Here is a 22656-nt window from a genome sequence, read left to right as displayed (position 1 = left end):
GAGAATGTTATATTCATGTACTTGATTTATTAAATATTTCCGTCTTGAATGAAAACATGTTTGGAAGTTATTATTTAACGAAAAAAATTTCAAGATTTTTTACCAAATGAGATCTTTTTATGAATTAAAATATTATCCTGATTTCATGTATTAAACATTCAATTTTATAATTTGTATTCCTTTAAAATATACTTCTTCGTTTTAATTTTAAATTTAATTTGATTTAATAATTAGTCCATTTGTTTTTTACCATTTCAAAGCACTTTTCTTTTATCTTATTTGTATACTCAATTTTCTTAATTATTTATTTCTTTCAATTTATCTTTTATCATCTTTATTTTCAAATTATATTTTAATAAAATTAAAAATAGTCTTATATCAAAATATAATTTATTTGTTTAAATATATATATTTACTATAATATTTTCATTATAGAAAAACAAATATTTTTCCTTTCCATTGCAGAACCAAAATGCTAGTTTATCAAATAAATAATTAGCTCTGGTAATAGTAATTTTTGTAATTCACTAATTTGGGCGTAGCGTATGTTAAGATCGACATCATTTCAGATTGGCTCAATTGATTGCTGTCAAACTGTCATTCCTCTTTTGGATTCTCAGAGCTCTAATGTTTTTAGTTATTTTTAAATAAAAAAAGGAGGATTATCAACAATTGGGCATTTGGTCTAGTGGTATGATTCTCGCTTAGGGTGCGAGAGGTCCCGAGTTCAATTCTCGGAATGCCCCTTTTCTTTCTTTTGGTGATTATTTTTTAGGTGATAAAACCATGACTTTCTTTTGGAACTACTGGGATTTTTTTGAGAAATTAAACTTGCACATGCACGTGCATTTATGCTTGTTTAAAGTTCTCACAATCACACTTCTTTTTGTTTTTTTTTTTTTCATTCATTCCGTTCTCATCATCTTACCGTAATGTTGACTATCAAAATTTACTCTTTCTCATGAACGTTAATCGTATTATTACAAAAAAAATAAAAAATCATTACAATATATCTCAAATCACCAAATTGCTGTTGTAGAATGTGATTTTATCTAATCTATCACTTGTTCTATGATTTTGATTCTCAACATTTTGTTTAACAAATTGTATGAGATCTCAGCCATAGTTTTTTTTTTCTTTGCATTAAGATAAAAATAAAATTTATAATTAAGCAAATACCTATCGATGGATAAACGCTGTACAAGTGTACAGTCTTTCGTTTGTTTCAGAACTTGGAGGATCAGTGGATTACAATCTCTTTTATGAGCTTTTCTTTATTTATTTTTTAAATAAACCATGTTAAGAAATGATTCGAGATTGGAATCTCTATTCTGCCTTCAACTTCCCTGTTTTAGTCTCTTTTTTTTTTTATCTTTTTCAATCTATCTTTACTTTTGACAATTACAAGAATATGATTAAAGAATTATGTATAGAAAAATTCCTTTACTTTCCACTTCATCTACAATTCAAGATATTTAATTAACCTAATTTGCCAAATTTATTAATTTTAATTTTTATAATTGAATTTATTTATTAAATTTATGTATAGATAGGCTAATGATAATTAATGGATCCAATTGTCACCACAATCAAGAACTTATTCAGGTGACAAGAATTTCAACGGAAAAAAAAAACTTAAATTATTTGCATAGCCCGTACTAGATTTGGCTTTCAATCCTTACACTCAGAGTCATATGCCAGTAATGACATGACAAAAAGACATTTGCACAAACAGCAAAATGACAACATCACAAAAAAATAAACATCCACTTTCAATAAACTAGGTATAAAGTACACATGACACAGACTTGTCCTTTAATTACTTTGATTACTAAGCTGATAGAGGAAGTCTGCTCTTGCGCCAAATCCAATAGTTGGTTCTAATTGGATCAACTTGTTCTAGGATAGAACAAATATTTTGAGCTATATTTAAATTTTGCTGTTCCCCTTTCTCATTATCATCTAAATTTTGCTTATCCATATCTGCGGTCTTTAAGGCGTCAATGGCATCTCTAAAGTCTTCATTTGGTAGATAACCAAAGCATATAAGATCCAAAATAGTGCTAAGAGCAAACACGTAGTTACTCTTAGTTCTCAAAATCTTTAAACATACTGAAGAAACTTGGGGATCATTTACCCATGAAGTGGTTTCACCTTTATAAAGTCCTCGTAGATATCTCCACGAGCTTTCATTTTCAGGGTAGGCTATAATGGCTTCGATGGTGTAAAGCACTTCAGACTCTCTCATAGCTTTTAGGCCCCCCAAGAAAGGAGACCTTGTTATGACAAAATATCTCTGTAAAAATTATTATAAGTTAATTTTCTAAATTGAGAAAGAAAATGAAGAAAACATTTTAAAAATAAAATAGATTGTCAAGTTATTGCACTAGAGGTAAACCCCAAGCTGCATATAATAATAAGTATGTACACATGCAAAATATCAGATTCTAAGTTTCTATTTTATTTTCCTAATAATAATTGATTATTTGTGTATGAGCAAGTAATTAAATAACAACATAAGAGACTTAAATTCCTTGGAAGCTTTAAGAACATTAATAACTTTAACCCTGAGCTTATTATAAGTTCTTAAGGATTATACTTCCTCATTAATTGAGGCAGGGGAAGATGAAGAATGCAAGACACCAAGGTGTATGTGTAGGAATTTTTTTGACAATTATATTGAAGAGATTGAAACTCAAATCAATTTACTATTAGAGCTCTTTTGTTTGTAAAGAACCTAATAGAGAATAATGACCACCATTAGTTAAAGTTACAGATGATATGGAACTTTAACAAAGTACAAGGAGATGGTTATGTTTCAACTGTAACTGTTGAAAAATGTAACATTAGGGGCATAGGGATTTGTGTGGGTGTGCTCAACTAGTTAGGCAACAATCATACAATCCATGTTGAACATTTGTTGCGACATGTTGCCAACAGGTACCATAGTTCCATACCTGATTCCAAGCGGAATTGTTAAAAATGTCTTCTTTAAGAAGTTCTGTGCAATAATTAAGTTCATCTTCCCATCCTCCTAGTGCTTGAAGAACCCACTGTCCACACAAGAAGAGAAGAAACTTTTTATTGAGTCTCAAATAATTAAACTGTGCCTCAGACTAATGTGCAATTGCTAAAATTGTGAGCATTTTAGATTCGTGGGGACAATGTGAGAAACAAACCTGTCTATGAGACCATGCATGATAATGTTTGGCATCAACGGACAGTATCTTTTTGGTGAACTCAAGCTCATTTTTTCTAGCTTCTGGACCTAACTTCTCAGCAACCCATCGTCTATGATGCCTACAAAACATCTGACAAGAAGATCAATATGATGGCATGTGTACAAAAGAAGATAAATAACTCAGAAGCACTTCAATTCAGGATAGCATGAGTACATACCATGGTTTATATAAGAAACAACAGCCAAACACAGCATACAGAAGAATCATGGTAAAAACAAAATGCTATTGTGCAGCTGGAATATAATGTCATTATGAACAAAGAAGCATTTAAAAGCACTGGCTGCAAAGACACCACAGTTCATAAATTTCCACATTATATCTCCATTTGGATAAACTTCTCCATAAGCACCTATAAGAGAAGAAAATAAAAAAAGTAAAATGAATTGAGCTTCTCACATGAGCTAAAATCAACTTATACACTTAACTTTTAATATCTCCAAAAACTATGGTGCAGAAGTTGATTTTAGATTAGGGAGAAGTTTGTCCAAACAAGATTATATATGACTAAATTTACATGAATTTATCTTTCAGCCATGGACATTTGAGTGGGGCAGAATGAGCACAAGCAGGTCATGGACTTAAGGCCCAGTTTGAATAAGCTTCTAGTTCATGAGAACTTTTTAATTGATTCCTAACTAAAAAACAAAGTATAAGTCGATTCTAGCTTATGTGAACAATACTAGTTTTTGAACAAGTAGACAGGATGGGGAATCACAATGAAGTGATAGCAAAGTATGGAAGAAAGAGCAGAGGAGAGCATCTGACCACATCTGATAATTTTTAGAATTTCCAGCGGCCATACGCTCCACAAAGTCCAGTTCAGCGTTCAAGTCAACTTTTAGCGACTCAAGTAACAACCGTCGGAAATGCCACACCTGCAACAAAGACGAAATAAACAAAAATAAATGCAATCGGAAGCATTTAATTCGAACTTGACATACAGTGTAGTTGCCGGAGTTGAATTGAACAGCTTCGGCGGTGAGAGCGAGGGCGCGAGGGGAGCGTTCATCGGCGAGGTAAACGGCGCGAAAGTAATCCATAACTTGGGAAAAGTCTTCCGTGTACTGGATCGGAACGACAGGGTTAGGGCCGTCGTTTTGAGGAAGCGGAGTAACATCTGACCACTCCGCTCTCTCCCTCAAAGGCACTCGTTGCTGTTCCCCTTCCTTCATCCTTCACTTTACTCACTCACTCACAGATCCTCCTTTTAACTAATAATCCCTATTTATCAACAACAAACTTACTCAGTATTTGTTCATTACTATTATAACTCCTTATACATTATTTTCTCACAAATCATCCTATTATTTATCTAATAAAATCATTTACAATTAAGTAGTATACATCCAAAGTGGAAATTTTTAAATTATATTATTATTAATATACTTTTAACACAAATTTTAATATACGTCTAATACTAATTTTTAACAGTAACTTTTTTACTAATTCCTTCTCTTCTTGACAATTAAGCAATAGTATTAGGACACAAGTAATAAAGATCTTTAGAATTACTATTCGTTTTCAATCCTTGCAGATTTTTTGGCTTTAAATTTACATCGCACCTTCTCATCTCTAATAAAGCTGGGCATTCCACTCTAATCCAGCCAGGCACGTACTTTAAATTTAAAAAAACAAGCTCAAATGTTAACTGAAAATGATACACGTGCAATAAACAATAGTAGTAGTGATATAGTAGTACTACTACTTTTTCAATATAACTAACGTTTGATTTACAATTCCAATATCTGAATTTCTTTTCCAACGAGATAAGTGTGCAACCTCCATTATTACTAAGCTATAAGAAAAATGAAGAAATTATAGATTTAAAAAACAAAAGAATGCCTGTGACTCATATTATGTTTTTGCTATGGTAGTCCATCCTGATTTTCGAATTCTTTTTTACTTGTGAAAGAACTTCCAGATGTCCCTGTCAGCCAAATCCTTGACTAAATGTGCTCCAAAAATGCCCTCCTCATCTACCAAACTTCTCAGTTGTCGTACTCCATTACTGAAGCCAACATAGGGCCTCTTAGTAGGAGCTAGATATAACACCCCATATGGAGGCCTTAAGCACTGATATCAAAATCAAAAGGAAAAAACAAAAAGAAGAATTAAAAGTTCTGCGGTTACAATTTGAAACTCAATTCAATATTAATAATTCTGTTAAAATAGAAAAGGAGAAACTTCTGCCATCAGGGCAGTGCCATAGTTACTACAACATGCATCAAACTTGATCATGCATCATTGTAAATATGCAACTGGAATTGGTACCAATTTGTTGTGTATGAGAGCACAGCTACAAGTGGAAGCACCATTGCCCACAAATCACAATACACAATATAATGTACCAAGGCTAAAAACAAATCAACAAATAAAGTGTGAAGGACACAACTCACATCCAAGCAGACCATGATCAACCACTTGTCAAGCAAACATATGCCACATACGATATGTTTACCATAACAGCAGACTAAGCCCTAAGGAAAGCATAATTTTCAGCGAGTATAGACAACCAAGTATAGGGAAACAAACCTTCTTAATAAGTGCATACAGCTTCTTCAATGAGGTAACAGAGTATGAAATCTCTGTCATTAAAATAACATCATAGCCACCCTCTCCTTGATCGGCCTCACTACCTCTTTCCCATGCTCGACTTCTTGAGAGCTTCCTAGACCGTCTTGAGTAAGATTCGTGTCCAATGATGCTACCATCTTGACTACTACATCCATCCATAAAATCTTCCTCAGAAAAGCTCAAACTCATTCCAGGCATCACTTCATATCCATCACTTTTCACAATAGACAGCACAGAAGGTAATTCTTCCCAGTCCCCAGCATAAAAGTTAACCGATGGTGCCAGAGTCTGTCTTGAAGGAGTAAGAGGAGACTCTGGCTGTCGACTCTGCCTATCACGAGCTTGCTTGAGATTAGCAAGGACATTTGGTATAGTTGTGCATCTTACAGTTTCTGCACTCTGATCTTGAAAATGCACCACAGAAGCTCCCTGTTAAATAAAGAGTCAGTGTGTTTCTTTGAATATGCAGGTTAAAATTTTACTCACTACTTGATTGTCTATTTGCAATATTACCCCAAAAGAAATATTGAAACTTTTCGTGGTCACACCAAGAAGACAGTGTAATTCAAGCATTCAAATGACAACAAACCACTTCCTACACAATTTAAGTCCATGTCATTGATTGTATAAACAGCTTGCCAAATAAACTTTTTGCTTTAAGAAAACATCTAACTAAATGCAGATATTCTTTCCAGCTTACACATAAACTGGTGACAAATGAACCAGCAAAAAGAGAAAGTGATATTCCAATCCTAAACTGTATACCTTCAAGCAAGCGAAAATTCCAGGAAGTCCATAGTTGCAACTCAGCTGCAAAATACAAGAAAGTGAAGAGATTTGTAAATTATGAATTGTAAATAGCACAGACATGATTGAAATATAGGGATTAAGGGAGAAGAAAAGAAAGTGATCTCATGAAGATATAGCTGACATTGTGAGCATTTGAAAATGAGGGAAGGATGATGCAGCACGAGGAGACTTGAATACAGTCAAGTTACAGTAGCAAGCAATAAAATGTTCATGGACAATATACCTCAAGTACTCTTTTTCCTCTGAAGGTCAGTTGGCCATCACGAATCTCATGCTTAAGAACACTAACAAGATCAATGGAACTAGTCCAGTATTTCAGATAACCTAAAAAGTCAGATGAGTAAAGTTGATAACATCAGTCCTTTGTACTGATGAGAAAATAAATTACATGTATATAGCAAAGCATAACTGTGAAAAGACACTTTCCTCAACAAGAATCATGTCACTTTTCTTTCTGACTTAATATGGATTTGAGGCTTGTTTAAATTTCTTGAGAAAATACTAAGCTAACCTTGGAGATTTGTCATTTTCCTTTCATGCCAAATAAGTTTTTGCCTTAAGCATTATAACTTAATAAGGTTCTACGCTGTATTAATTCCATGACTATGTTAATTTTATGGAGTAATGAACTTGAAAGAAAATGCCAGTTCACAAGAAAAACATCAGTCACGTATCCAATGTCTACAAGTCTGAAATATTAAGCACATACCATCAGGTTTTAAGGATATTGTCTCTGAACCACTGAATCCAACAATATCAGCAACACTAATTAAACCCTGTTATTGAAGATAAAATTTATGAGAAAATTCTCAAAAAAAAATAAAAATGAGAAAGTTTTCAAGAAAATGGAAAAAATTAAGTTCTAGTTAAGAAATAATGAAAACCCATCATGTAAAACACTTCAAAAGCACATAATAAACCATGGAAATGTAACCAAAAGGTCTTATTTCAGTATGACTTAGCAGGCACATTTCATTATCACAATTCACAGCATAATCTTTATGGAAACAATGCCTTTCATACATCAATGTCAAGAGATAAAACTTGCAGATATTTACAAAAAAGGAATGAATAAAAAAAACAACCTATAATCCTTCCACTATCATTGATTCAACAATAACACAACTTCCCATAAAGAATTGTGATTTAGGTGACAAGCCATCTGACTATGCCATCCTTCATAAAACAAATACTATAATATGAGCCACATTAAGATGTACCTTGAAATGATCTATATTCTCCCCATTATCCTTGTCAGTGTGAACTGCCTGCAAAGCACGACAAATTCAAATCAGTGTTACTCTTCTTAACCGCAATCCCTTCAACATTTTTTAGGGGGAGTTGAGTGGTGATTGGGTGGCTGATGGTATTAACAAGAATTGTACCTTGGAAGGTAGAATCTCTACTGCTGGTGATGGGAGATGAAAATCCTTCTCAGGAACGGATGACATGCTAAGACTTCCACGATCATGAGGCACTAGGCCAGGTAAGCACTGCGCAAGTAATGCCGGTGCACGCATTGCAACTGATATTTAGAAGCAATCTCCTGGAATAACTGATAAGATAAGCTACAACTATATATTAGAATTAATACATAAAAAAGAACAATAGAAAAAAATCGCAAACATCCAGTGTGCTTTAGCTACTGCTATGTCTATAAGAAAGCGAGGAACTCACAATCATAAAGAAAGAAACAAAATTATAACCAGAAAATAAAACTATCTTATGACAATTAAAAAATAATAAAGAGTTTATAAACTTCAAACACGGTCGCAGGTCCTCGATTGCATACAAGGAGGCAGACAACTGAAAGTTTTTTCGCTGCTAAGCTAAAAAAAAAAAATAAGAGGGGAAAATTTACCTTTTTGCAAAAAGGAAAAGACAGTGGCAGGTATCCAATTGACACGGAGCTTCAAATCGAAAGTGCTGCGAGTAAGAAATTAGGGAATTAAAGCGATGCAAATAGAAAGAGGAAAATTAAACAATACTCAATCAGTTACAGAAGTAGGAAGTAGATTCGTACGAGAGAAGGCAGAATAAGACACGATCAGAAAGAAAAATAATAATAAATTGAATAACAGCGAGAGAGAGAGAGAGAGAGAGAGAGGTGAATGACAGTGTGGAAGAAGAAAGAGGGAGGAGTTGGATTTGGTGAGGAAGTGGGAAATGAAAAAGAGCCCAAAATTTCAAAGTTGTGATTTCTAAAGAAAGGAAGAGCATAAACAGAGAAGCTTCGACGTCAGAGGCTTGCAACAGTCTTAATTCCCAAAATGCCCTTTCTATGTAATTTTTGGGGATGCGGTGGGGTGGGGTCATATCAGATCACACGCTTGTCTCTAGACTTCGGCTTTTTTCACTTTTCTTCTTTTTGGTAAACAAAATCAAATAAAAATAAATACTATTCACTGAATCACTGTAGTGTGTCATCGTGTCATATGTTTCATTCCATAAATAAAGAATAGAAGGAAATAATATAAAAAATTTAATTTTTATCATTTATATGAGAAAATAAATACAAAGAAGATATGGTTTTAGAAAAAAAAAATTGGGAATGAAATGGGGAACTGGTTTCTTTCTATTTCTTTTTATAACAAAAAAAATTAAAAAATAATAAATGATTTTATGTTGACAATAATAGAGTAATAATTGAATGCTTCATTATTATAAAAATAATTTTATTTATTTATCTACCCTCCTTTTTTACCTATTCAAACCATCATAAAAGAAAGAAATAAAATCTTCACTTTTTTTCTTATTTAACAAGAGATGAAATAAATATGACTAAAAAGTAAAAATGAAAAAAGTATGTTCTATTATAGATTTTTTAGTTTAAATACCATAGATGAATATGAGATATTAATAAGAATCTCACATATGATACAATATTATAATTAAAATAAAAAGATAGAAATGTTAACAACATATCATTTGACACATTTTTTTATTAGTTGAATTTATTAAAAATATATAATAAAATATTATTAAGCTCACATTATATTTAATTGTTATTTATTTTTTTCAGTAAATTTTAATAAAAAGAATGTGTTTGAATGAGTGTTTCAAGCACTAAGTGAAAAATAACAAAAAGTTTTTTTTTAATTACAAAACATCAATCAACTTAGAGACAAGTTGTGTTGCATTGTTATACGTTAGGTTATATTAAATGGCAGTGTATTTGGATAATAAGATAAAAATTAAATTATAAAACACTCCTTGATTTTATTCTTATATATTACTCATAGTTCCTTAGTTTTTTAATGTTTATAAAACCTTTTTTATAAAGCATGTGATTTTTTTAAAATAATTAAGAAAATTAGTATAATTTATAAGAGTGTTGTGTAATTTTTTCATACAATCAAGGGATTAATGTAGGAGAGAAAAATGGAGGATAGAGTGTCTAATTTGAAAAAATCTTTAGCAGTGTCAATATAATTTAGTCTATGATAAAAATGTGAGAATAATAAGATTGAGAATGTTAAGATAAATATATAACTATAAAATATTTATATATAATAAAATATTGATATAACACATTAACATCAACTGAGAAAAGGATGATAGAGAATCATTTAAAATGAGTTAGACACATAAAAAAAAAGTCACTAGAATTAAATTTTAAAAGAATAAATTATATAATCTTTCTAAAAATGGAAAAGTGAGTCCAAGTAAGACATCCACGACACTTATTATAATGAATTTCATAATAAATAATATTAAATCGCAACATAATACACTTTCTAAATTTCTTCTTAATGCACAATTTATGTTTATGATTATAAGAGTTTAACTATTTTCAAAAGAGTCTTATTCATAATTTAATGAGTTTAAAATTCACCAAAAACAAAACGTCACCAATATGTTATATCAAAATATCATATGGTTATTCCCAAGTCGGTTCGTTTCTCAGATTCGGTAATTCTCAAGACTCGACATCTATAGTTCATATTTTTTATTTTATTTTAATGAAATGTACCCATTTTTCAATTTTAGGTAAGATCTGTATAGGGATCTTTAGGTACACTAACCCCACCATGATACACGTTTTTTTTTATAAAAAAGTTACTAATCATCTATTGTTTTGGAACAGGGAATGGCTAATTAATAAGGGCGTAATGAGTTGGTCATGTTGTGTCCGAGTTACTAATCATCTTTAGGTATGCTGTTCATTGTGCATGAATCATTTATCTTTCCAGAGTAATTCTATGCTAAAAAAAAAGAATTTTACTTTTCTCTTATTTTCTAAACCTTTTTTTTTAATTTAAACATGACCATTAAATAATCCAAAGTCAAAAAATTAAAGAGTGTAAATGATAATTTATTGTCAATATTTTTTAAATATACAAAACTAGTTATAATCTCACGTAGGGATAAAAATGTTTTGGATAAAGTTAGATTTTATAATATTTGAGTTTTATCTATTTATTTTATGTATATATATTTTTAACGTCTAAATTTTCTTTTTAAAGAGTTTTATCTCAATTTAAAAGTCTATTTTGCAATTGTAAGTCTTTTCAACAGGAAAATTGTGATTTTAAAGAAAATGGAATAAATTTTGATGTTTTTTTATTCTGAAATTTTGACGTATTATTAGTTTTTTTAAGTACAAAAAGATTTAAAATGCTTTAAAAAATATTTAAAATAATTAAATTGTTCGATATGTGAAAATTTGAATAGAAAAAAGTAGATTTATACTGACATTCCTTGCAATCTCTTTGAAATTCACACAATATCTCTATTTTTTCTTATACCAACTTTCTTAATTATTTGGAATATATTACACTAATATCACTTATTAATAAATAATAAAAAAACACCTTAGATTATGCATTCCTATAAAGGGGTTGTTAAAAAGTTAAAACAGCAAGAATATCGAATGAATTTTGAAGAAACTACAAACAATATTAGTGTAACTTTTGTTAATAAAAAATAAGAATTTGAAAGTTTTAGAAAGGTGAACACTAGGGTGAGCTTAAAGTTTCTTGATTTTAAAAAAATACACAAAAATCAAATTATAGGATAAAAATATAAATATTTTTCTTTTTCATGATGAAATGACAAAAATAAAATGGGTTGTTGTTGAGTTCTTGTTCTCCTGTTTGCATTTACCTGCCGCATTCATTCAATTATTGGAATTATTTTATTTTTTTTCGGCACATGACAATGAGTTGGGCCAAGGAACGTTCATTTCCATTTTCAACCACCAGTTGGTCCAACTCCGTCATTTGTCTCTCCTATTTTTTTTATTTTTTATTCATCTGCTTCTCAAATGTAAAATTTCTAGACTTAATTTCTTTAAATAAAATTTTAAATTTAAGTTTTATGAATAAAAATATAAAATAAAATTGATGAATATTATGTAAGAATTAAAAGATTCTACTAAAGATTTACAACTCACAACACTCACACTTTTTTATTCAGTCAATTAAATTAGACTTTCTTTCTTCATACAAATATTATATACATATTTATTTTGTAATTAAAGCATAATGCTTTATTGTGGAGAAATCTGTCTCTAATATGTAATTAAGAAGAATACATACAGTATTTTATATCATTTTTTCATTCATAATTTATGCTGAATTTAACAATGATTTGTTATTTATACCATGAACTTTTGTCGATTTTTTTCTTTTTAAAATTATTGACATATAAATGTAGTAGGCTCATAAAAAGTTACAGGTTTATGCAGGAACCGTAGATTTTCTCCTCTTTGCGTGATGCATGATAGAAAAAACCAGACTCTTTCATATCTAAAAATTATCTAAATCCGATTAACTAAACCCATTTAAAAAAATACTTATTCTTTATTAAAAAAAACTAAATTCCTTATCACTTAAATAAAAGGTGTATTCATAAAAAAGACCAGATACAGACAATATATACGTATAATTAGATTCCTAACATGAATCCTTCTACCTGACGTATGAGCGCGTCTCTCTAGTTTGACTTATACCCGTAGACGCCTTTCTTTACAAAAAAACATATTAGAAACTATTGAAAAGCAGGTAGACTTTTCATGAGTATTAATTTTTAATCATATTTTGTCACAAAAAATAATCAAAAGTAAACGCTTAAAATCAAACAATTACCAACCACTTAATTGAGAAACTGCTCTAAAAAATAGTGCAAAGCATTTGAACAAATTAACTAATAAGGAGTTAGGAGGTAAAATCAACTTCTGATATATAATATTAGCTAAAAGTGTCTCTTGTGATAGACATCAAACAAAAACAAATGAAGAAATTAACAATGAATATCCATGAACAATAGCTAGCCAAAAGTTCAGCCACTAAGCCTAACTATTTGCTGCTGGAACACGATGTGACCTATATGTACAAACCATGCCTAATTTTACATATGTTATTCAATTAGGAGAAATACATATTTAACAATTAAGACACAGAAAAACATTAGATCATATAAACAGGTAAAGGGGGTTAAAGGCCTAATTTAGTACTAAGTAGCAGTCATGCTAGTAGCTAGTTCTTCAGTCTTCACTCTTTTAGGAAGATCATTTGCTTAATTAATTATTGGAGATATTCGTCCAGCAGAGATACATCATCGAATTCCGAATCAAGCCCCTCATGTCCATCAAATTCCTTGAGCCCCACCAATGTCTCAATGGTAAGCTCTTGACACAAATCAAAATACTCTTTTCCCAAAAGAAGCTGGTCCTTGTTTGAATCAAAATGTTCACACTCAAGAAGAGGCACTATCTTTGCTGAACTTTTAGCCCACATGCTTAACTTTGACGTTTCATAGTTCACAATGCATAGAGCTTCATTGCCTTTTTTTTTATCACACCCCTTTATTCTTGATGTCGTTTATTTAGAGTCAAACCTTCTCCTCGGGGAGGTACAAAATGAACTCCAAGGTTCCTCAGAATTCCAATTGAGTTTCCCTTCAAATGGCCAAAAAAGTGGTTCATCAGCACTGAACTCTTCTTCTGAGTTGCCACACTGTACTCCAGTGAATGAGGAGCTAGTAGAGACTGAAGGAGGAACCACAATACTCCAACTACTCGAATCTGAGAGCCACTCAGAGTCTTCATCTTCAAGAATGAGTAGGGAAAGCAAGTAACTTGCTTTGTCCAAATCTGAAATCTCATAGTAAGCATCATACTTGTAGCTAAGAGGAGTTGAATTCTCAGATGAAAATCCACAAGACTTGGAATCTGAGAGCCAGTCGGAGTCTTCATCTTCAAGACTGATTAGGGGATGCATGTAACTTGATTTGTTCAAATCTAAAATATCAGAAAAAGCATCACACTTGGAGTTAAGAGGAGTTGAAGGGTTCTCAGATGACCATCCAAAAGAATTGGAATCTGAGAGCCACTCTGAATCCTCATCTTCAAGACTGAGTAAAGAATGCATGTAACTTGATTTGGAAAAATCTGAAATCTCAGAAGCAGCATCAAACTTGTAGCTAATAGGAGTTGAAGAGTTCTCAGATGAACCTCCAGAAGGCTTCGAATCTGAGAGCCACTCAGAGTCTTCATCTTCAAGACTAAGTAAAGAATGCATGTAACATGCTTTATCAAAGTCTGAAATCTCATAGTAAGCATCACACTTGTAGCTAAGAGGAGTTGAAGGCTCCTCAAATGAACGTACAGAAGGCTTTGAATCTGAGAGCCATTCAGTGTCTTCATCTTCAAGACTGAGTAAAGAATGCACGTAGCTTGCTTTCTCCAAAGCCGAAATCTGAAAGTAAGCATTACACTTGGAGCTAAGAGGAGTTGAAGGGTTCTCTGATGAACATCCAAAAGACTTGGAATCAGAAAGCCACTCAGAATCTTCATCATCAAGACTGAGTAAAGAGTGGAAGTAACTTCCTTGCTCAAAATCTGAAATCTCATAGTAAGCATCACACTTGTAACTAGGAGGTGTTGAAGGGTCCTCATATGAAAGCCCATAAGGCATTGAATCTGAGAGCCACTCAGAATCTTCACCTTCAAGACTAAGTAAAGAATGCATGTAACTTGGCTTATCAAAATCTGAAATCTCACAGTAAGCATCACACTTGGTGCATAGCTCACTCCAGCTAAACGTATCATTTGTATCATCCTCTGTGGTTGCATTTGAGATGGTTCTTCTGTCAGATGAAGAAACTTTCTCTGCATGTTTTCCTCTAAAACCGCCAAAAACATTGACATCTTTGCTCAAGAGAAAGAAAGAGATTGCCACCAGGAACAACCAAAAAGCTACCAACACATTAGCAAAAAGATGAAACGAATTAACAGCGTAACTTTTGTCCTCAACAGATAGCGAATGCCGCAATTTCATGTTGCCGTCTGATGATACTCGCGGGAAAATAACATCAACTTGGTTTCTAAGATTACAAAAGTGATGACCTGTCATTTTATGTTCAGGTTCCATGCAGAAGACAGTGCCATTTGCTGTCAAACTCATTCTGGTAGATATCCTCATTAGGAACAATGGCACACTGTTACATTGGTTTAACCAAAGAAAAATAGGGATAAATATAAGTTGACAATTTGTGGGAATAAAGAAAGAGCAAAAAGAACGTGAAAGAAAAAACAGAATAAAAAAATGAAAATCATTCTCAAAACTCAACTGTTACATTTTTTGCTTACTTTCTGTTACAAGCTAGTTGAGTTAATTAGCTAAAACTCTCACTGTATATATAGTGCGACTCACTCTATCGGTGTAATTTTTCTGCGCCACTTTTTCTAATGTGGTATCAGATTTTTGACGCAGTTCACTCTATATCATCAGCCAAGAGAACTCCATCATAATTAGTGCTTGTTTGAACTTTGAATTCGCATTTTATCATCCATATTCACATTATTAAAATACATCATTTTACATAAATATTTGCATGTTTATTTCTAATTGAAAAATTGATCATGAATCCAAACGAAATTGGTTGAGTTATAATTAATTTGTTTTTAAAATAAAAATATACTAATATAAATTAAATCACTTCATTTCAAAAATAATTTTGCAAAATAAATTTCATTCAAAGTTATTTTTTCTGAAGCTCTTCCAACAAACAAACACAATGAAAAACAGATATCAAAGGGGAAAACTTAAAGGGAAAAAATCCACAAAACACATATTGTAGTACCCAGAAAATGTAAACAAGGGTTATATATAGATTATAACGATCAAGTGCAGTCGTAATTGGTATACCATGTCGACTACGACATTTTATTTTCAAGTTTCAACACATAAAAGAGGAATAAACAAAAAGAAAACGTCAAACATGTCAATGAATGAGAAAGCTAAAAAGTAGAACGCGACATCATAAAAAAAAAAAAAAGTTGAATGAATAGAACACAATAAGATAAAGGTAATTGATCAAACAGTGAAAATCTGTAAATTATCCTATTGATATTATTATATGTGGACTAAAAAGCATAATCAAGTGAAGAACAAAAACATAGCATCTAAGGCCTAGAATGAAAGTATATAACCGGCCATTAATAAATTCATAAGAGATGATAATTGCCAATACGAAAAACTGAAAATGAAAGAGAAAGAAACCTAGATATATACACATTAAAAAATAGTCGTCATGGGAACAGGCACATAAAGTTAAGATGAAAAAGAAAGGAAGATGAAGAAGTGAAAAGAAAAAATGGTTACCTTTAATTAGTTTGAAGGCCACGTAACGCAGTTCTGAATAGCAATAGACTGGAGAAAAATAGGCATAAAAAACGGGATTAGTGGGAATGAATTACGCTAGAAATTAAGAGCAAAACGCGCCACTAAAATGGTACATAAAATAAGAGAAGGGTGACGTACTGAAAAGTGATAATTGGAGTTTAATAATATGAATTCAATCTTAAGTAAAATCAATGCCAAAACAAAACATATGGTAGCTTCGCGCTTTGGATTAGAGTAACCAGCCAATGTTAAAAAAGTTCAGTCCTCGTATTACAATGTTGTGATATTAATTCTTGAATGATTTAATTTAATTTAAGTACATGCAGTGAAAATGTGGAAAAAAAATATTAAATATTATTTTAAATAAATTATTATGAATTACTTTGAAAATATTAATTTTAATTATTATTATTACTCGTTTATATATTTTAAATTGATTAAGTTAAGAAAAGTAAAATATACTTAAAAGATAAGTATTGAGGTATTATTTATATAAATATATAAATACGAAGATTTTTTTCCTTGTATATTTGTTGAAATATAAGAAAATGATTATAAATATTAATTTATGATTTCTAAAAAGATAAAACTCTAACAAAAATATACAAACTAATATATAATATAAATAAGATATTTTTAAATATTTCCATATCATTTAACATTTCCATTTGTAATTTGTTTGACACTCTAGGCTTCAAAGGTGTCAAAATTGAAGAGAAAGACTCACCAGCTGTCTTCACAGGAGTTAAAATTGAAGAGAAAGAGTTTGGAATATCTTCTGTATCATTTTGAGGTTACTGCAAACAAAGAACATAGTGGAATTGATGAGATACGCATTATCTGCTATACATATATGATTTAATGAGAATTAAGTTATTTCTCATTCCTAAAGAGTTTGAAAGTATTGATATATATTCCACTTGAAATGTCTACAAAATCAGAGATATAATGCATTGTTTAATTTTCGAGTCTGTGAAAATGATGCAATTTGTTTGTCCGCGTAGAGAATGATCAGAATAATGGATATTGTTGTCAACATAATTAGGCTTTCTGTTCACAATTATGCACGATTAATTTGAAAAAGTTGCTCAGATAAAAAGTCTACTAATTACTTGTAAAAAAATTAATTATTTTACGACTCCTAAAATTACAAACTCAAATAAAGTGTGGCATGTTTTAATATATAATTTAATATGGAACTAAAATGTACTTTAATATAATAAATAAGAAAAATATATACACATAATTCTAACCATAATACATACAAACTAATTCTAATAAATGAAAATAAAAATATGGCAGTATTAATATCTACATATACTACATAAAGAAACTAATTAATTTTAAGAGATAGTTTATAATATTGTAAAATATAATTAACATATTTTTAAATATTTTCATAAACAGTAAGCCTGTAACCATAATATTAATTATTTATTTATTAAATATTATATTTAATTAAATTTAACAGTATTATCAAGTACAATATTTATTAAATTTAACAAATATAATGCATTTATTTTATGTATCACTATTAATAGATTTTAAGAATTATATTATTTTTATTACTTTATAAAATTCACCAAAAAAATTCATTCGATAAATATTTTTAAAATAGAAAAATTTAAATGTACATTAATATATATATATATATATATTATTTTATCTATTTTCTTTTAATTTATTTTTAGAATAAAAACATCTAAACACAAATCACTTCATTAACAAAAATTAAATTTACAAAATAAATTTCATTCAAACTTAAATTTTCAAACTCGCCCAATCACACAAATACCAAAGCAAAAAAACTTTAAAAAAATCACAAAAATATTGTAAGACCGAAAATGTAAGCAAGGGTTACAGATTATAAAGACCAAGCGTAGGCGATGGTATACGATGTAAAATATGTCTTTTTTATTTATAATATTTAAAAGAGAAACAAACAAAAAGAAAACCTCGAGTATGTAAATGAATAGAAGGAGATGTCTTAAAAAAAGAATAAGGGCTAAAAGGGTTGGAGCAAGTCTAAACAGCTAACTAGGATTAAGTAGTATATGATGCGTCGGATTATATTAATAATAGGTCACAATTAGATAAAAGGAATCGATCCAACAGTGTAAATCTATACATTGATATTTCCTATGTGCTATAAAGCACAATCTAAGTGAAAATATATAATCGTCCATCTATAAATTCATAAAACATGGAAGAGGAAAGAGAAAGCAACGTAGACATACATACATAAAATGAAGAAATGAAAAGAAAAAATGATTACCTAGTATTATGTTCTGAACTTCTGATAACCAAGAAATTTGAGAAAAAGGGATCAGAGGAAAATAAAGAGCAAATTACGGCACAGAATAATTGGATTTAATTAACCTCAATTCAATCTTAAGCAAAACTAACACAAGGTAGCTTCGCGCGTTTACGGTAGCTTTCGCGCTTTAGATTGGAATAGTCAATGTTAAAAAGAAAAAATTAGTCCTGATATTTATTTATTTATTTATTACTTAAAACTATAGGCATCTTTTATCGAAGATAATATTTTTTAGTCGTAAAATTAATTCTTGATTTTTTAATAAACATATGCCAATATGTCATTTAAGTTTTTTTATATTTAGTTAACTATTGGATATTAATTTGATGGAGTACTTGTTTATTTTTTCCTTCCTTTTTTTTCGGTGTTGGTATTTAAATTAAGAGATTATTTTTATACTATTAACTAATAAGAAAATTCCTAAAAAAACTAATTAGAAAATATTTTACATATGATTTTTAAAATAATTATTATGAGAATTAATAAATTTACCATAAGTAAGAATATCTGATCGCATGACAGTGTAAACAACTCTTACTTAAATACTTATCTCTAAATAAATTCCAAGATTAATTATTTCCAAATCCATCCAATATTGAGATAGAATCATTTACAATTTGATTTAGTGCCTTTTAATCCCCGAAACAAAATAAATTAGTCCATAAAAGTAAACTGCACCAATTTCTTCTTCTTTTTTATTATTATGGAAGGAAACCGCACTAATTTACACTTCATTTTACTTTATTTTGTGTTTCTGAAAAAATGAGATTAGATATAAAAATTAGATAAAATATAAGTACTTGTAAGGTTTTTTAGCCCAAAAACATTTAATATATTTGATTGTGACACCATCCCTTTCTCCTAATTTTTAATTCTGTCAAAAAAAATTGAGTTTAGCATGTTGTATTTATTAAATATATAATTTTATTAATTACTAATTATATAAAAATTATTGTATTATTAAATATAATACATAACTACCTTTAGTAATTTTATTAAAGATAACGTATTTATTAAATTAAAGAAAAATAAAATATATTTATTAAATTTAATAAATATTGAATGTATTTATTAAATATGTATGACTTTTTATATGTATATTTATAGTAAATATTTTATTAAAAAGTATTAAATAATATATATATATATATATATATATTAAAATCTGACTTTAATATTTATGTATTAATTGTGTAAAACAATTTTACATCTGATTCAATCATATATTATCGTTTAAATTATTTTAAAAGTCAACAAGCTTATTATACATAATGATGAGTTATAATTGAACGACTGTATAAAAAATTTACACAGTCATTACATAACTATTTTTCTCTTACAATTTCATAAACAATAGTTATTTTTCACGGGAGGCAATCTTATTCAAGGCAAATAAAATTATTATGGGTGATAAAACTCTTTCTCTAAGCATTTAAATATTTAGGACTCCAACCCAAGATCTCTAATTAAATTAGAATAACCCCACATCAGTTATGGTCTACACCTCGGCGATTGTTATATATGTGTTTGAATATGGGAAAAGAAATTTAAGTATTGTCTTATGATTTTTAAAAGGCAAAATGTCTAATGAAATAATTATACAAATGAATGTTTAAGATTTTATAAACTAGAGTGAGATTGTTTCAGTTTAACCAAAGATTTAGATTTGAGTTCTAGGCAAATAATTGTATTAAATATTTGGAGGAAATTTTTTTTTTGTCCATAATGATTTTATTTGACTCGAATAAGATCGTCTCTAATGCAAGATACTTATGATCTAGAAAAAAAAATGAAAAATGAAATTAAGGAAATCCATCGATACAATATATTTTAATAATTATAAATATACTAAATAAGGTCATTAGTCCTGAGAAATAGTTTGAAATTTTATAAAATATAATCATTAATATATTGTTCTAACATTTACATTTATAATTTGTTTGACACTCACTAACTTCTAAGGTATAGTTAGAAAGGATAGGATATGAAGTATATATATCTTCCATGTCATTTTTGTGTGGTCACGAAAAAAATTCCAGAAATATGGAGATTAATAGGAAACTACGTCTCTTTCTTAGAGACCTAAAATATGCTAGAGAAGATACACATTATATGTTATGCAATATATGATTTAATGAAGATTGAATTATTTCCTAATGCTATATATATATATATATATATATATAAGTATTGATAGCACTTCACTTGATGCATCGGTCTATAAGAGAAAGAATTTGGATGTTTTCTCTTTGTCCCTTCCCATGTTGTTTCTATCCCGTCCCTTTAAAATCATACAACTTTTATGATTTTTAAAATTAAATGTCACTATTAAATATTAACATAGGTGTTATTTTGATGGGAGAGCAGAGAAACAACATGAAAATGAACAGTAAAGAAGTTAAATCCGAAAGAACTTGTCATTATTTCAGGTGTAAGAATGGTACAACTTTTGTTGTCTGTTTAAAAAAATTGAGAGTAATCGATATGTATATTGTCAAATACATCAACTCTTGAAATTGCTAAACATAATTAGACTTTCTATTAAGAACATTCCACCATTAGCAAAATTGTTTAGAATTAGATATCTGTCGTGTCAGATAAAATTAATTAAAAAATCAGTTAAAAATTGAAAAATTATTTAAATTAGATTATCCCTTGTGTTAGATAAAATTAACTAAAAATTCAATTAAAAGTTAAAAAAGTGAAAGGTTAATGAATAATTGAAAGTTGAAAATTAGTTTATTAAATGTAAGTATTTAACAAGATTAGTTATTGAAGTAACAGGAAAGATAACAAAATTATGATGTCTTTAAAAAAGATATTAAAAATAATGAGTAAATATATTAAGGATAAAAATAAAATAAAATATAAAATTTAAAAATTAAAAGTCAATATTTAATAAAAATATATTTCAAGTAACATTTAAAAAAATACTAAAAAGCTATTAAAAAGATGTAGTTTTTCATAATGTCATGGTTAATGATTTAATTGATTTGAACAAATATATATTGTGTGTATAATTCCTGAATTAAAATACAAAATTAGTAAGAAATTTTTTATGATCATTAATGATTTGACTAATTTGAGTTTGAATAACATTGGCTTGTTCTTTCTCAGTGCTTCTCTGATACACACGATGAAGGGACATGCATACACACGCACGTGCGCTCTTATAGTTGTATCTTGTATGCATGAACATGAACGTGGTTGGAATTGGAATTTCACATTAGTCTTTAAGCAAAGGCAAATAAAGAGCCAGGTACAAATAACCTTAATCATTTCTGTCCTTTATTACAATATCTCTGTCTCACACCCTTTCAACACGCTCCACTTCCCTACATTAACATTATATCATATAACCTCCAACACCCATCTCAATCCTTAGTCCCTCACGTCATTTATTTCTTACTCTCTGTCTTCCTGTTAACCTTGGATTCCCCTTGGTCCAACAAAGGAGTCTCTTTTATGCTGCAAGATTGCAACTTCCCCCGATTCTCACAGAAAGTATGTCAACAACTCAGAACAAGATGGAAGGAAATTGAGGAAGGCATAGATTTGAGATACAACATATGCATCTTGTTCACTTTTCAATATATTTCAGCTCTCTTTCTTTCTTTCTATTCGGGACTACTTATTTCACTGTGTATATGTATAATTTTTATCCAATTCACGACTGTCCATGCTATTAGAGTTTCTGATCAGTTTCTTAATTTCTACGATAATACAAAAGCATATATGAGAGCAAGAGGTATATACGGAGCCGTAAGAGGCCTATTTTGAAAAATTTATAGCGTGTTTGGAAAAGTATTATCCCATTTTTCGATGCACGAGAATACGAACATCGATCATTCTCTCGTGTTGGATTGTTCTAGTGATGAAACGGTGAATCAAACAAACCATTATTCGCCTCACGCCAATATATTTTTAATACAGTAATAATTCCCGAGACACAACGACCAAGGGATAGAAATAGTACAATTTGGTGCAAGTTTTTTCCCCGATCAATTTGCTGAAGCATGCCTTACGAAACAAATCTAGCAGCCATTCAGAGAACAAGGGGGGAAGATCCATTGTTGAACGTCCG

The 22656-nt window shown here is 29.7% G+C and overlaps 2 protein-coding genes and 1 non-coding gene across 8 annotated transcripts; 1 reads left to right on the top strand and 2 right to left on the bottom strand.

Annotated features, from left to right (window-relative positions):
* The first annotated feature begins 674 nt into the window (after positions 1 to 674).
* Positions 675 to 746, top strand: TRNAP-AGG (transfer RNA proline (anticodon AGG)). Its single transcript has one exon. It is a non-coding gene; the product is annotated as a tRNA-Pro (tRNA).
* An 869-nt stretch (positions 747 to 1615) lies between these two features.
* On the bottom strand, positions 1616 to 5217 carry LOC100811502 (protein farnesyltransferase/geranylgeranyltransferase type-1 subunit alpha-like). 4 transcript variants are annotated; one of them, XM_006593403.4, is made up of 6 exons: positions 4805 to 4938; positions 4184 to 4463; positions 4008 to 4117; positions 3180 to 3300; positions 2958 to 3053; positions 1616 to 2296 (listed from the first exon to the last, which is right to left on the bottom strand). In XM_006593403.4, the coding sequence occupies exons 2-6, from the start codon at positions 4412 to 4414 to the stop codon at positions 1832 to 1834; spliced, it is 1023 nt and encodes a 340-aa protein (XP_006593466.1). In that variant the 5' UTR covers positions 4415 to 4463; positions 4805 to 4938; the 3' UTR covers positions 1616 to 1831. The 4 variants fall into 4 exon arrangements, with proteins under 4 accessions (XP_006593466.1, XP_014620695.1, XP_014620694.1 ...); XM_014765209.2 differs by lacking the exon at positions 4805 to 4938 and adding an exon at positions 5085 to 5217 and having other exon boundaries at positions 4008 to 4463; XM_014765208.3 differs by having other exon boundaries at positions 4008 to 4463.
* Positions 4912 to 8902, bottom strand: LOC100810964 (uncharacterized). Of its 3 annotated transcripts, none has more exons than XM_003543510.5 (9): positions 8650 to 8902; positions 8488 to 8552; positions 8012 to 8172; positions 7847 to 7894; positions 7336 to 7402; positions 6850 to 6950; positions 6582 to 6626; positions 5775 to 6245; positions 4912 to 5315 (listed from the first exon to the last, which is right to left on the bottom strand). In XM_003543510.5, exons 3-9 carry the CDS (start codon positions 8144 to 8146, stop codon positions 5142 to 5144), a joined length of 1041 nt encoding a protein of 346 aa, XP_003543558.1. In that variant the 5' UTR covers positions 8147 to 8172; positions 8488 to 8552; positions 8650 to 8902; the 3' UTR covers positions 4912 to 5141. The 3 variants fall into 3 exon arrangements, with proteins under 3 accessions (XP_003543558.1, XP_006595055.1, XP_006595056.1); XM_006594992.4 differs by having other exon boundaries at positions 8012 to 8181; positions 8650 to 8875; XM_006594993.4 differs by having other exon boundaries at positions 8012 to 8194; positions 8650 to 8857.
* Between the last annotated feature and the right edge of the window lie 13754 nt (positions 8903 to 22656).

The sequence above is a fragment of the Glycine max genome, chromosome 13, assembly GCF_000004515.6.
Source record: "Glycine max cultivar Williams 82 chromosome 13, Glycine_max_v4.0, whole genome shotgun sequence".
Lineage (NCBI taxonomy): Eukaryota > Viridiplantae > Streptophyta > Magnoliopsida > Fabales > Fabaceae > Glycine > Glycine max.
The sequence above is the reverse complement of the archived record's forward strand: the minus strand, read 5'-3'. Positions and strand labels throughout refer to the sequence as shown.